The sequence below is a fragment of the Pristis pectinata genome, chromosome 18, assembly GCF_009764475.1.
Source record: "Pristis pectinata isolate sPriPec2 chromosome 18, sPriPec2.1.pri, whole genome shotgun sequence".
In the NCBI taxonomy this organism is placed as follows: Eukaryota; Metazoa; Chordata; class Chondrichthyes; order Rhinopristiformes; family Pristidae; genus Pristis; species Pristis pectinata.
Genome location: NC_067422.1, coordinates 3,797,918 through 3,812,344, shown reverse-complemented (window position 1 = coordinate 3,812,344; position 14,427 = coordinate 3,797,918). Strand labels below are relative to the sequence as shown.

Sequence of the window (14,427 nt, the reverse complement as noted above, 5' to 3'; positions counted from 1 at the left end):
TTTTAAAAAAAAGTATTCTTCAAATAAGAGTTCAATTCAAAACCATTTTTGTCTGTATCCCAAGACTTCATACAGTCTTTCAACACCTCAGGTAAAAATAGTGCTTTTTGCTGGATGTGCAACTCCCCACCAGGCAGTGGGACTTTAACAGAACTCTGTAACTGCCAACACTGTATATTTCAAACAAGCTAAATGGCCAATGTTTAATGCAGTTAATTTTTCATTAAATTTTGCAGAAAATTTTTGTTATGCCAAATATGGATGATGTGTATGTTCCAATAATGCATTCAGCCATGGACCCACGTTCATCCACAGTGTGGCCTTCAAGGGAGACACGGACAGAGTTTGCTGAGCGACAGTGATGTATGGAGCGTTTGTTTACAGTATTATGAAGTTGCTGTTCATGTGCTTTCAGCTGTGCTGTCTGTCTTTTGGAACCATTCGTGCCACTATAGTTTCCGGGAATACTTGCGACCTGTTGTACTCAGTATGTGCAGTTTGCTAAGTGTGTGACTTCTTTCTGTGTGTTGTCAACAGCTTATATTGTTATACCCTGTTTATTTCTTGGCCATTCCAAGAAAATAAAAGCCTCAACGTATATAGAGAGACTATATGTAACTGTACTTGTAAATGACTTTTTGGCATGAAATGCTTCAGTTTAGTGAGGTTCTCATAGGCCTGAGAGAGGATTTCCAGACATGTGATTGTATGGTTGCCTGAGGTAACCTTGATGCAGCTGCAGAAATGATGCATGAATGCTTTATTGAGATTGAGTATTTATAAAGTACAGTATAATGCATCACTAAAATGACAAAGCCAGTCTGTAATTGCTAATTTTACATTAACCACCACAAAGCAATGAGAAATTATCATTAGAATTGTATTTGCAACTGCATCCTCTTTTACAGAAGGGTTCTGCAGCCCTGCACACAGTTGGTAAGTATGCAGCTGTGAGAAAGATCAATTTCCCCCCCCATTATATCTGGATGACAGTTTATCAATTGTGTGGGAAATTCCTTTGATATTTGTCTATAAAATGTGAAGTGCTAATCAGATGCACACTATAAATTGATATATCCCTATTACCCAATTCAGGATAATTTAATTACACAACTCTTTTCAGCTCTTTTAATATCTTCCTCTTTAGTTCACGTGATCAACAATTGACAACTGGCTCCTGAAATAATCCACTTTGGTGTGGGTATTCGTGGGAAAACACTGTGTGAAAGGCACTGTGATTAATAGGTTATTTTTTAAGTTTAAATTTTTTGAATTATAAACTGTTAGCCGTTCCTTAGAATATCATGATGTGTAAAGCAGAAATACACCTCTAACCCTGTAGTCATATCACAAATGTAATCCCTTAATCGATATAGTTAAGTATACTGTATAATAGTTGGTAGGTACATATGAGCTGGTGAGTTTGTTGAAAATTTTCCCAGAAACATTCTAGTACATGGCAGACATATCTGAGATCAGAGTCAAGCCACTTCTAAATATAAGTCGGTGATTTAACAATTCCATCAAATTTGAGCAGGTGATGTAATGCTGGACCGCTTCATTTTTGTTTTATGAATTGATTTTATAGAAGAAAATTCCCAGCCATTTTCTTAGCATTATATTGGGAGAAGGCTGTTGCTTCACAAAAGGTTGCATGTGCTTAGTCATTAGCTAATAGCAGCCAATTGCAGTTGTATCACTGTTCACTCTTGGGTGGTGCTGTCTGCCAGAAAGTGTTTGCCAAATTAGCAAATGATAAAAAGCTGTTGCTGCTTTTGTACTGATGGAGTTTGAAAGAAAAGTTATCCATTTGTCCAAACCTAAGGCTTTCAATTTAAATCTTCAAATTTGAAAATGACTGCATTTTTCTAGGAAACCGTAAGATGTTACAGAAGCAAATGTGACTTGAGGCCAGTCAAGTTTTAAAATAGAATTTCTCTGGCTCCCACATGTGAACAGATGTTTTCTCATAGTTTTACATGAACCTCTGTTGGTTGAAACATTTCTACACAAGGTCTTCAAAAATTTCAATATTAGTTGTATTTCAGTGCCATTATGCCAGTGATTATAATTTGTTTTGATTATACTGCATTGTTTCTTTATGAATTTCTTGAGCTGTATGTTATCCCAATAGCAGATGTTCCACATGTGTAAATTGCCATTCACTACATGAAGTGCAAATAATGAAGAATCCACCAAGTGAAGGATTTGGCAAATCATCTTTAAAGATGAAGTTACTTTGAGAAACTTGACCATTTGCAGAATGTTTAATTAAAACTAAGTAATATATTTTAAGATGTGTATAAAATTGTATTTTTAATTTTGTACATTTGTTTTAATTTAGACCTGCAGATACAATATTGCTTTGTTTCTAATGCCAGGGATACAGTAACTACACAATTTTACTGTGTTCCAGTCTTAACCCACATTCTTGCTTTGCTCTATTTACCTTTTGTAGGCAATATTTGCCTGCCAAATGAAAATTTCTGCATGTCTTGTTGTAGTTGGGCCATTTGGGTGGTCTGAATTCAGTGTGCAATAATGAATTATGAGTCCACGGACTAAATGCACTATGCATCGAAATTAAATAAAGATTCTTATTAAACTGTCATTGTACTTCACATAATCAAATTAACATTGTGAAGGACTGGCTTGCTATGTTTTATTTAATAAATTCTTCATTCTAGCTAACTGATTTGTTTCTGTTGCAACTGCACTTGTATAACATGGGATTATTTTGGTGATCCAGAAAGACCCTACAGCACACTTCCAATTCAATTAATTCCAAGGTTTTCAGCCCTATTATACCTGCAAGTTCATTCCCCAGTGTGTGGTTCTCCCAAATACTTGAATGTTGTATGTAAATATAATACTGACTTGGGGAAATTTTTGAAGTTTGCTATTTTGCTTGGTCAGAACCTTTGAATAGCCTATCTTTTTCCAGCCTGTGCTCATCAGGTCATCCTTGTGATTTGGACACAAACTGGAAGTTATATAGAGATATCAAGCCAGTTCTAGGTGACTGTCAATACTTCATTTCTAGTTGGAAGGTGGCTGTATCAATTTCAGTGGGAGTTAAGATGTTGGGGAGGTATAATGTTGTGCTTTGCTTTCCTGGTTGGGGCAGGAGTGTGGAATATGTGTTGAGTGAGAGTAAAACCAGTTAAGTTTTATTTTAAACATACCCTCTCCAGATGATTGATATGAAGAGCCTGATGTCCCTGAGCAGTGTCCCTATTTAAATAGTAGGATGCATGAGATCACACCCAACCCAAAAGAATGCAATCGAGAAATGCAACCTACTTTTGTCTTTCAATTAAACTAAGATTAGGAAAATGTCAAAGTAGGTTTGAAAGTTCTGAAAATCTTCTTCTGGACTTTTAAATGCTCAGATTTGGAAATGTTATTACTGCACTGTTGGAGTCCAATACTTTCAATATGTACAGTCTGGCAACAAGGAATTAAAAATAAGCAGGAGTCCAGGGGCCAATTATTATTAATGCAACAGTCAAGCTGGACAAGTCTGAATGGAAGACAAATTCTCATGACAAAGACTTTAGGGCCCTGGACTGGATGTCCAAAATCAACTTTATTTCACACCATTCACATTTACTGCCAAAACTAGTTCAGTCCACAAATCCATTAACCATATACTACATTAAATCTTGCTTGAAGTAGCTGTATGGGCAGGCTAACTGGAAAATTTAGATGCTGTTTTCTTGAAGATGAAATTACAATTTTCAGTATAACCACTGGAAATTCCCCTTTCCTTCTGTTGACTTGCTCTAAGATTCAAGAAAAAGTTTAATTGGTACAAAAAACTTGGTTAATAATGAGTCATATACATGTCAGAACATAAGCAGCTGAAGCCCCTTGCCAGGCCTCGTGGTTAATGTCAAAACTAAATGTGCTGAAGGTTTAAGTGCAATACTAGGATTATTTTCATCCACTCAAAGAGCAGAGAATTCTCCTGGTGAATGTGCATCTCAGTTGTTGCTTGTGGAACTTTAGAACAGTAATAATGCAAGTTAAAATGCAATTAAAGTGTATAAACTAAAATTTTCAAAGAATCATTTAAGTGCTTCATGCAGGGGTAGAACAGTAGAGCACTGAATTTAATATTGCTTGGTGGTGAACAGTCTCTGTTCTGGCTGAGTTTGTTCCTCAATATCACAGTTGATCTGCTCTTTTCACAGTAATAACTGCACAAATTAGCTAGCATTTTTCCTATGATGGTGGTTAAACTTCCAATGAATGTTATAACTCTATGCAATTCCCTTTGAAGTCTAAAGATCAAAAAAACTACATTGCAATACTAATAGCAACCTAAAGCCAATGACTCTGCAGCCCTTTACTCTTAAGGATCTCTAACCTACTCTCTCAAACATTGCTTCTACTTCAAATGCTAGATCAGGCATCAACAGGTCAGAGTTCCAACAGTATTTTGCTTTCCATATAACAATTTCTGCTTCAGTTCACAATCATGCAGTCAAGAAAGAAATCCCTCCTAGGCACCAGCTCACCAAAATATTAGCACTTGTCTGTCCAAAACCTTGAGAAATGTGAACATTTAAATTTACCTGTAGTCAGTGCTCCTCTTCCAGCAGTTCTCATCAGTTGGGTTTGCAGATTTGAGTGCCTAATCTAGAAGGAAATTTAAAATTTAGGAAATCACCCAAATGGAAAACAGCACCTTGCAGGTTTAGTGACTGGAATCAGATTATGGTCATCTTCATCTGCATCAGAAGTCTAACACGTTTAAAAAATTATCATATCCAGTCAATGAATGGGGACAAATGAAAGCAGGTATGCGGTAGATTTAAAGCTTTGCTGCTTCAGTAGAAGTAAACAAGCCACCTTGGGAGGTATCCCCTTTGTATTTGGAGAGTGTGTTATCAAGGGAATCTTTTAAATTGAAATAAGGTCAGCTAACTCATTTATTGCTGCTTGGGAGTTTAAAACGGGAGGCTCAGAAACCGGTACAGTTGATAGTGAATAAGGGAGGTCAGTGGTCACACAGAGTAGAGCCTGGCTTCTGGTTTACCAGCACGACATTGGTGCAAGTCAGGCAAGTGCGGGTCTTTTTTTGACACTCAGTTTAAGTTATTAGGGTGAAGAACGGGAGGGCCACTAAGCAAGTGGAATGCACATCCTGCACCAGGTTGGGGGGGGGCCAGATGTTTCCAGAGCACCATTCAACATGTGCAGGAAGCCTTTCCAGCTGCAGCAGATCAAGCTTCATGATTTGGAGCTGGAGTCACTGTAGTGCATCTGTGAGGCTGAGAACCCTGGAGACTGCAGCCTAACGTGGGCAAACAGAGGATGAGGGTGACCAGCGGACTGCTAAGTGCAAGCCAGTCTCACTAAAACTTTCCCATTTGCATACTGATAGGGGTGATAGTTCTGAAGAACCATCAAGATGAGAGGCAAAGAGAGCATTAGAGAAAAGATCAACTGCCAACACAAGTGAGAATCAAAGAGTTCTGAAAGCATACAAATTGTGGGAGAGCACATGGAGAAACCAGGACAAAACTGAGAAATTGCACTTGGATGTTGAGAGCAACGCAAGTTACACAAGTACGTTGTGTCTGTCTTCACCAGGAAAATGACAACTTCCAAAGCAACAGTAGAAAACGAAATAGTTGAGATACGGAATACATAGAGCGAAGTGGTGTTAGAAAAGTTATCTGAACACTAAGCAGGTAATGCACCAGGACCAAATGGAATGCATCTCAGGATTTTAAGGGAAGCACAGGAAGAAATCTCGGGGACGCAATGCTCTTTTCATCAAGAGAAAATGTTATTCCCCATTTTGTGAGGATAAATGCAGCAAAAGGCCAGTCAGTTTAACCTCGCCAGTGGGGAAGCTTTTAGAAATGTTGATCTAGGACAGCATTAATAATTACTAGGAGGAAAATCAATGAAGGCAAAGCAGTACAAGTCTGTGAAGGGCAAATCTGTTTAACCAATAATGCTTTTTGAATTAACAAATTAAATTGATGCAGTCAGTGTTGTGTACATGGAGTTCCAGGCAGCTTTGGAATCAGCAAAGTTGAAGCAAGACATAAAAGGGGCATTAATTGCATGAATACAAGTTGGAGAAGTATCAGGCAGTTATAGTGCATGTTCTTTTGTTCCCCAGACTGGTGGAAAGTGACTAGTGGCATTCCCTCGCTATTGGTGTTGGGGCCATTGTTTTTCTTAATCTTAACAATAACTTAAGACTTGGGAGTGAAAGCCATAATTTCTAAATTTGCAAATGACAAAACCCTGCAGCATTGTGAACTGTGACGAGGACAGTAATAGTAACAGCAGGATTAGAGACTGGCTGGTAAAATGGACACGAGTTTTATTCCAGAGAAATGCGAGGTGGTGCATTTTGGTAGAAAGAATAAAGGATGTTCCTGTAAAGAACTCTGGTTAGACCACACTTGGAGTATTGTGTTCAGTTCTGGTCGCCTCATTATAGGAAGGATGTGGAAGCTTTAGAGAGGGTGCAGAGGAGATTTACCAGGATGCTGCCTGGATTGGAGAGCATGTCTTATGAGGCTAGGTTGAGTGAGCTAGGGCTTTTCTCTTTGGAGAGGAGGAGGATAAGAGGAGACTTGATAGAGGTGTACAAGAGGCATAGATCGAGTGGACAGTCAGAGACTTTTTCCCAGGGCGACAATGGCTAACGCAAGGGGACATAATTTTAAGGTGATTGGAGGAAGGTTTAAGGGGGAAATCATAGAGCAGGATAAAATGTCAGCAAAACGTTGTGGGCTGAAGGGCCTGTACTATGCTGTAGTGTACTATGTTGTTCTAAAAGGTGTGCAGGAGAAGAACCTGGGGATACAGATGCACAAATCATGGGATGCAGCAGGGAAGGTAGACCAGACAAAAAGAAAATTCAGCTTTATCAATAGAAGCACGAGTAGGGAAGATGTGCTGAACCTTCATTAAGACATTGGTCTAACCCAAGTCAGTGTTCTAGTCATCTCATTATAAGATAGGAAGGCATTTTCAGGTCCAGAAAAGATCGACAAAAATGTTTCATGGGACCAGTTACAAGGATAGACAAGGTTGGGATGGTTTACATTTAGAGAAGACAGAGAGGAGACTTAATAGTATACAAAATGATTAGGTGTATGTACACAGTGGTTAATAGGTTTATGTTGGAGATAAGAGGACTAAATGTCACTGGTATAAAAAGGGGAACAGAGTAAAATTTTAAGAACATAGGGTGTGGTTGGATTCTGGAATGCACTGCCTACAGGTTCCAATGCAGCCTAAAAGATGCAAGAGAGTTTGCATGGAACTAGCAGGCTACTCATGATAGAAAAACAGGAGGCAGAATGGCTCCATTCTACAAATCCTAAGAATACCTTCGACGACAACTATTTGGGAAAACAACTGCAGGACTTGGCAATTGAGGAAAGAGAATGAAACAGCTTCCGTGAGATATCCAAGGTCACTAAACCATCAACTGTTCCTCCCTACAGCTGCTGCCCAATCTACTTACCAATATTACCAGTATTTTGCTTTTCTTATCATGATTTCCACTGCTCCTGACAACTCTGGTTGTACAACTGCAGACCTCAATGAAAATAAAACAACTTCACACCACTCCACCCATAAAAAGGTGCAGAAAAACTATTTCCACCTTTGCCCAAAGCCGTGAGAAATGCAATTTACCCATCATCTGTGCTTCTCTTCCTGCAGCTGTAGTTGCTCTAGCAAGCTTCATAGGATTTAAATGCATAACCTGGGAAAAAAATAATATTTAATAAATAGGGAGAAAGATCAATATAAAAAGAAATACTACCGGCTGACTGACTGGAATCAGACTCTGTTGTCTTCACCTGCATCAGAAGTCTAACACGTGTAAAGAATCATCACATCCAGTCAATGAATGGGGTCAAAATGGGAAGCAACCCACAAATGTCCCATGACCCAAGGTGCTCTCTCTTTTTCTCTCTACCTGACCAACTGAGTATTTTTAACATTTACAATACTTTGTACCATGGGTCTGCTCAGACACCCACTCAGTCCCTCATCTCAAACTCAAGGGGGAAAATAAAACACTGTGCTCCAACAGTTTAACCACTACAACAGTACTGGGGAACAACTTTCACCTGTTGCCCAAACTCTTTAGTTATTGAACATTTTAATTTACCTTCTTGTTTTTTTTTTAAATACTCCTGCAGTTTTCATACTTGCTGTTAGTTAGATTCAGATGCACGATCTGGAAAAAAATTAATAGAATGAATACGGGGAGATACAAAAGGGAAATACCAGCGCAGGCTGACTGACTGGAATCAGACTCTGTTGTCTTCACCTGCATCAGAAGTCTAACACGTGTAAAGAATCATCACATCCAGTCAATGAATGGGGTCAAAATGGGAAACAACCCACAAATGTCCCAAAACAGCCTCTCCACAAAATTCACAACTGATCCCACTTACATTACTCCCCCACCCAGAGATCTCAGCGCTCATTCTTGGGAGGGGGCTTTCCTTTCCCTTTCAGGAAGAGGAAGGAGAGCAAACACACGCCAGACTACATTGGGGAAAATCAATAGTGGAGAGTCAGCAGCTGGGTGTTGACATATGGAAGACCTACCCTGGGCCCAGCACATTGATGTAACCACAAGGAAGACAGGCTGGTGTCTTTACTTTCTTAGAAGGTTTAGTTTGTCACCAAACACTAACAAACTTCTACAGATGTACTGCCTAAAGTATTCTGACTGGCTGCATCATGATCTGGTATGGCGATTTGAAAGCACAGGAACGCAAGAAGCTGCAGAGAGTAGTGGACTCTGCCCAATACATCACGGGCACATCCCTCCCCACCATCGGGAGTATCTACAGGAGGCGCTGCCTCAAGGCGGCAACATCCATCATCAAAGATCCCCACCATCTGGGCCATGCTATCTTGCAGCAGCTCCCATCGGGCTGGAGGTACAGAAGCCTGAAGTCCCACACCACCAGGTTCAGGAACAGCTACTTCCCTTCAACCATTCGGTTCTCGAACCAACCGGCACAACCCTAATCACTGCAGTTTAGCGACACTGTGATCACTTTGCACCAAAGTGGACTTTGTTTTTTTGTTCTAATTGTGTTCTTTCTTGTAACAACGTCTATAGTTTGTTTTTCTTGTGAATGCTGCTTACATGCCACGTGCCTGTGCAATGAAAAACTTATTTCCAACAGCAGCATCACATAGGCAACTCGACTTTGACGTTAAGAACAGCCTCAACAAAGTGGCCCAACAATCACTAACCCAAGGCATTTTCTCTCTGCCTGACCAACTGAGTATCTTTAACATTTACCATACTTTGCTTTGTACCATGCTCTCTGTTCAGATGCCAGTCCCTCATCTCAAACTCAAGGGGGAAAAACACTCTCAGCCCCAACAGTTTACCCACCAAACAGCATTGGGAAACAATTTTCACCTCTTGCCCAAAACTCTTTAGAGCTGTAATAACATTTTAATTTACCTTTTATAAATACTTCTGCAGTTTTCATACTTGCTGTCAGTTAGATTCGCAGATGTAAATGCACGATCTGGAAGAAAATTAATAGAATGAATACGGGAGGATGCAAAGGAAAATACCAGCGCAGGCTGACTGACTGGAATCAGACTCTGTTGTCTTCACCTGCATCAGAAGTCTAACACGTGTAAAGAATCATCACATCCAGTCAATGAATGGGGTCAAAATGGGAAACAACCCACAAATGTCCCAAAACAGCCTCTCCACAAAATTCACAACTGATCCCACTTACATTACTCCCCCACCCAGAGATCTCAGCGCTCATTCTTGGGAGGGGGCTTTCCTTTCCCTTTCAGGAAGAGGAAGGAGAGCAAACACAAACCAGACAGTCTACATTAGGGGAGGGAGAGAAATGATAAATATATATTTTTTAAAAATCAGCAGCAGCTTTAATCAGAAGGCTACAGTTACAAAAACAGATCAGAGGCTGGGATGGTTTGCTTTTAGAGAAGACTTAATAGTATATAAAATGATCGGGTGCCACAAGAGATTCTGCAGATGCTGGAAATCTGGAACCACACACACAAAATGCTGGAGGAACTCAGTGGGTCAGGCAGCATCTATGGAGGGAAATGAACAAATGACATTTCAGGCCAAGACCCTTCAGGACTGGAAAGGAAGAGGGCAGAAGCCAGAATAAAACGGTGGGGGGGGGGGGGGGGGGGAGCATGAGCTGGTGATTGGTGAATCCAGGTTTTTTTTTTGGGGGGGGGGGGGGAGGAAAGAAGCTGGGAGGTGATAGGTGGAAGAAGCAAAAGATAAGATAAAGGGCTGAAGAAGGTGGAATCTGATAGGAGAGGACAGAGGACCATGGATTAAAGGGAAGGAGGTGGGGAACCAGAGGGAGGAAGGTGTGGGTGATGGGCAGGTCGTGAGGGAAGGGATAAAGGGGCCAGAGGGATAGGGGAAAACCAACAGGTGGTGGTGCTGGTGACCACCAAAACGGAAGGTGTTCTTCCTCTAATCTACATAGCCTTAACTTGGCAGTAGAGGAGGCCGTAGACAGACATATCAGTGTAGGAAAGGAAAGTGGAATTAAAATGGCCGGCCACTACGTGGCTGTACACAGTGGAGAATGGGACTGTTGGAGACAAGAGGACTAAATGTCACTGGTATAAAAAAGCAACAGGGGGAAAAAAAAAATTAAGAACATAGGGTGCGGTTGAACTCTGGAATGCACCGCCTGCAGGTTCCAATGCAGTTTAAAAGATGCAATGCGCACAAAATGCTGGAGGAACTTAGCAGGTCAAGCAGCACCTATAGAGAGAAATAAACGTACAAGATGTTTATTTATTAGTCACATGTACATTGAAACACACAGGGAAATGCATCTTTTTTTGCATTAATGAGAATGTCCTGGGGGCAGCCCACAAGTGTCGCCACGCTTCCGGCGCCAACATAGCACGCCCACAACTTCCTAACCTGTACGTCTTTGGACGTGGGAGGAAACCGGAGCACCCGGAGGAAACCCACGCAGACGCGGGGAGAACGTACAGACTCCTTACAGACAGTCGACGTTTCAGGTTGAGAACTTACATCCAAAGACCCCTGCCGTCCACACCATGATGTCCTCATCTTCAACTGAAGGGAGAAAAACACTCTCTGTTCCAACAGTTTATCCACCACAACAGCACTGGGAAACAATTTTCACCTCTTACCCAAACTCACGGCACGGGAGTGTAGCAGTTAACGTAACACCATTACAGCACCAGTGACCTGGCTTCAATTCCGCCAGTGTCTGTTAGGAGGTTGTACGTTAGAACATAGAACAATTACAGCACAATTCAGGCCCTTCGGCCCACAAAGCTGTGCCGAACATGTCCCTACCCTAGAAATTACTAGGCTTACCCACAGCCCTCTATTTTACTCAGCTCCATGTACCGACCTAACAGTCTCTTGAAAGACCCTAACGTATCCGCCTCCACCACCGTTGCCGGCAGCCCATTCCACGCACTCACCACTCTCTGAGTAAAAAACTTACCCCTGACATCTCCTCTACCCCCCATGTCTGCGTGGGTTTCCTCCGGGTGCTCCAGTTTCCTCCCACATTCCAAAGACGTACGGGTTAAGAAGCTGTGGGCACGCTATGCTGGCGCCAGAAGCACGACGACACTTGCGGGCTGCCCCCAGAACGCTCCCAGTAACACAAAAAGACACGTTTCACTGTGTGTTTCGATGTACATGTGATTAATAAATAACTCCCTCTTTAATTTTAATTTACCTTTTATAAATACTTCTCCTGCAGTTTTCATACTTGCTGTTAGTTAGGTTTAGACGTAAATGCACGATCTGGAAGAAAATTAATAGAATGAATACGGGGAGATACCAAGGAAAATACCAGCGCAGGCTGACTGACTGGAATCAGACCCTGTTGTCTTCACCTGCATCAGAAGTCTAACACGTGTAAAGAATCATCCCATCCAGCCAACGTGCCAGCTCTGAACAGCCGCGAATCCCGGGCGTTCCTCACCACCCACCACACTCCCTCCAGTCACTCACCCGCCGCCCTCCGCCTTCACCCTGGGGGCGGGGCGGGGGCAGGGTCAGGGGGCAGGGTCAGGGGCGAGGGCAGGGTCAGGGTCAGGGTCGGGGTCGGGGTCAGGGTCGGGGGCAGGGTCGGGGGCAGGGGTGAGGGCAGGGGCAGGGTCAGGGGCAGGGTCGGGGTCGGGGGCAGGATCGGGGTCAGGGTCAGGGGCGAGGGCAGGGTCAGGGGCGAGGGCAGGGTCAGGGTCAGGGTCGGGGTCAGGGGCGAGGGCAGAGGCAGGGTCGGGGGCAGGGTCAGGGGCAGGTCAGGGGCAGGGTCGGGGGCAGGGACGGGGTCAGGGTCGGGGGCAGGGACGGGGGCAGGGGTGAGGGCAGGGGCAGGGTCGGGGTCAGGGTCAGGGGCAGGGGCAGGGGCGGGGGCAGGGTCTCCCTCCCTCCCCCCCACCCCCGCCGGCCGGCCGGGCCGCTCTGCAAATCCGAACACAAAACGCCCCTCAATATCATCAGCAGGACGCGATGCAAAAACATTTTCACGTCCACGGACATTTCAACGATGCATTAACGCGCACCGACCGGTGAGTCCGCCAACCGCCGAGCCGATGCAGCCGGATTCCCCGCACTTGCCCCAACGCCGCCCGTCTCGGGTATAGGGCACTTTCACAGTGACGTACTTCCTGCGTCTGCCAGTGACCGGACCGGAGGTACTTGTTTTCCCCTCCCCAGGTAGATCATGCGGTTGCTACACTGGATAAACGGTTATATTACATTTTTGGAAAGTCACTAGTTCAGTACGAGTTCGGATACAATCTGGCCTCTGGGAAAAAAGACAGTCATTAATATTGATCAAGTCCCAAAGCACTTTGCATCTTATTGGTATTGGTTTATTATAAGATCTCTTTATTAGTCACATGTACATCGAAACACACAGTGAAATACATCTTTTTGCGTAGTGATTTGGGGGGCAGCCCGCAAGTGTCGCCATGCGTCCAGCGCCAACACAGCATGCCCACAACTTCCTAATCCGTACGTCTTTGGAACGTGGGAGGAAACCGGAGCACCCGGAGGAAACCCACGCAGATATGGGGAGAACGTACAAGCTCCTTACAGACAGCAGCCAGATTTGAACCCGGGTCGCTGGCGCTGTAATATCGTTACGCTAACCGCTACACTACCATGCTTGTCACTTGTACCGAGGTACAGTGAAAAACTTGTCTTGCATCCAGTTCATAGACACAAGAGACTGCAGATGCTGGAATCTGGAGCAACGCACAATCTGCTAGAGGAACTCTAGCGGGCCGAGCAGCGTCTGTGGGGGGAAAGGAATTGTCGACGTTCCAGGGTTTCGATCCGAAATGTCGACAATTCCTTTCCTCCCACAGGTGTGGCTCGACCTTATGAAGTACTGTTGAATTGTAGCCACTTACAATTTACACGCGACAAGTTTCCATCAACAGAAAGGCAATTATGATCAGCAAATCAAGATGATGATCAAGAGATAAATATTGGGCAGGGCTTTGGAAATAACCTCCAACACACTGCTTAAAAAATATTTAAAAATAATAAGAATGGAGCTTCTACCTGAGCAGAAAGGGTCTCAGTTACTCCCACTCGAGTACGTGTTCCCAGACTTATTTTTATTCCATCCAAACTATATGACTATGACTGCCAGCAAATATTTTATATTTTAACTCCTTAAGTGCCAATTTTTAAAAGTTCACTATTAAAAATACTTAAAATTGCCTCATTCTATTATTGAGTAAAGGGTGTATTGCTCCATCTTTTCAAATGGTTGTCTTATCTAGCTCAAATAAACAAATGCTGACAAAATTGGAGATATATCCCAATGCTGTCTCTGCAAAAAGTGAAATTAGGCCCCTTAATACCATTGAGGTACAGCGGGATCTTGGGTCCAAGTCCATAGTTCACTGAAAGTGGCTACACAAGTGGATCAGGTGGTAAAGAGGGTGTATGGAATGCTCACCTTCATTGGTAGGGGCATTGAGTATAAGAGTAAGGAAGTCATGCTGCAGCTGTATAAAACTTTAGTCAGATCGCACTTGGAGAATTGTGTGCAGTTCTGGTCGTCCCGTTACAGGAAGGATATGGAGATTGTGGAAGAGGTGTAGAAGAAGTTTACCAGATGCTGCCTGGATTAGAGGGTGTGAGCTATAAGGAAAAGTTGAACAAACTTGGGTTGTTCTCCCTAGAGCATCGGAGGCTGAGGGGAGACCTGATAGAGGTTTTTTAAATTATGAAAGGCATAGACAGGGTAGACAGTCAGAATCTGTTCCTCAGGGTAGAAATGACAAACACTAGAGGACAGGTTTTTAAGTTTAAAGGGGGGAAGTTTAAAGGCAACGTGAGGGGCAAGTTTTTTATGCAGAGAATGGTTGGTGCCTGGAATGGGT

General features: G+C 43.0%; 1 protein-coding gene, 1 long non-coding RNA gene and 3 other non-coding genes across 8 annotated transcripts in view; 1 reads left to right on the top strand and 4 right to left on the bottom strand.

Annotated features, from left to right (window-relative positions):
• Positions 1-2,691, top strand: part of tex2 (testis expressed 2) — a 78,500-nt gene extending 75,809 nt beyond the window's left edge. Inside the window, exon 12 of one of the 2 annotated variants that reach the window (XM_052032796.1) lies at positions 237-2,691. In XM_052032796.1, the coding sequence (XP_051888756.1) occupies positions 237-362 (126 nt within the window). In that variant the 3' untranslated portion in view covers positions 363-2,691. The remainder of the gene's footprint in view (positions 1-236) is intronic. The other variant, XM_052032797.1, reaches the window with a different exon arrangement.
• Positions 2,692-3,167: 476 nt separating this feature from the next.
• Positions 3,168-12,672, bottom strand: LOC127579828 (uncharacterized). Of its 3 annotated transcripts, none has more exons than XR_007957734.1 (7): positions 12,593-12,672; positions 11,757-11,824; positions 9,482-9,548; positions 8,159-8,227; positions 7,678-7,747; positions 4,581-4,644; positions 3,168-3,785 (listed from the first exon to the last, which is right to left on the bottom strand). It is a non-coding gene; the product is annotated as an uncharacterized LOC127579828 (long non-coding RNA). The 3 variants fall into 3 exon arrangements; XR_007957735.1 differs by having other exon boundaries at positions 12,564-12,662; XR_007957733.1 differs by lacking the exon at positions 9,482-9,548.
• LOC127580162 (small nucleolar RNA SNORD104) lies at positions 7,823-7,884 on the bottom strand. Its single transcript, XR_007957792.1, has one exon. It is a non-coding gene; the product is annotated as a small nucleolar RNA SNORD104 (small nucleolar RNA).
• LOC127580161 (small nucleolar RNA SNORD104) lies at positions 8,299-8,360 on the bottom strand. The gene has a single exon (XR_007957791.1). It is a non-coding gene; the product is annotated as a small nucleolar RNA SNORD104 (small nucleolar RNA).
• LOC127580160 (small nucleolar RNA SNORD104) lies at positions 9,619-9,680 on the bottom strand. The gene has a single exon (XR_007957790.1). It is a non-coding gene; the product is annotated as a small nucleolar RNA SNORD104 (small nucleolar RNA).
• Positions 12,673-14,427: the final 1,755 nt, after the last annotated feature.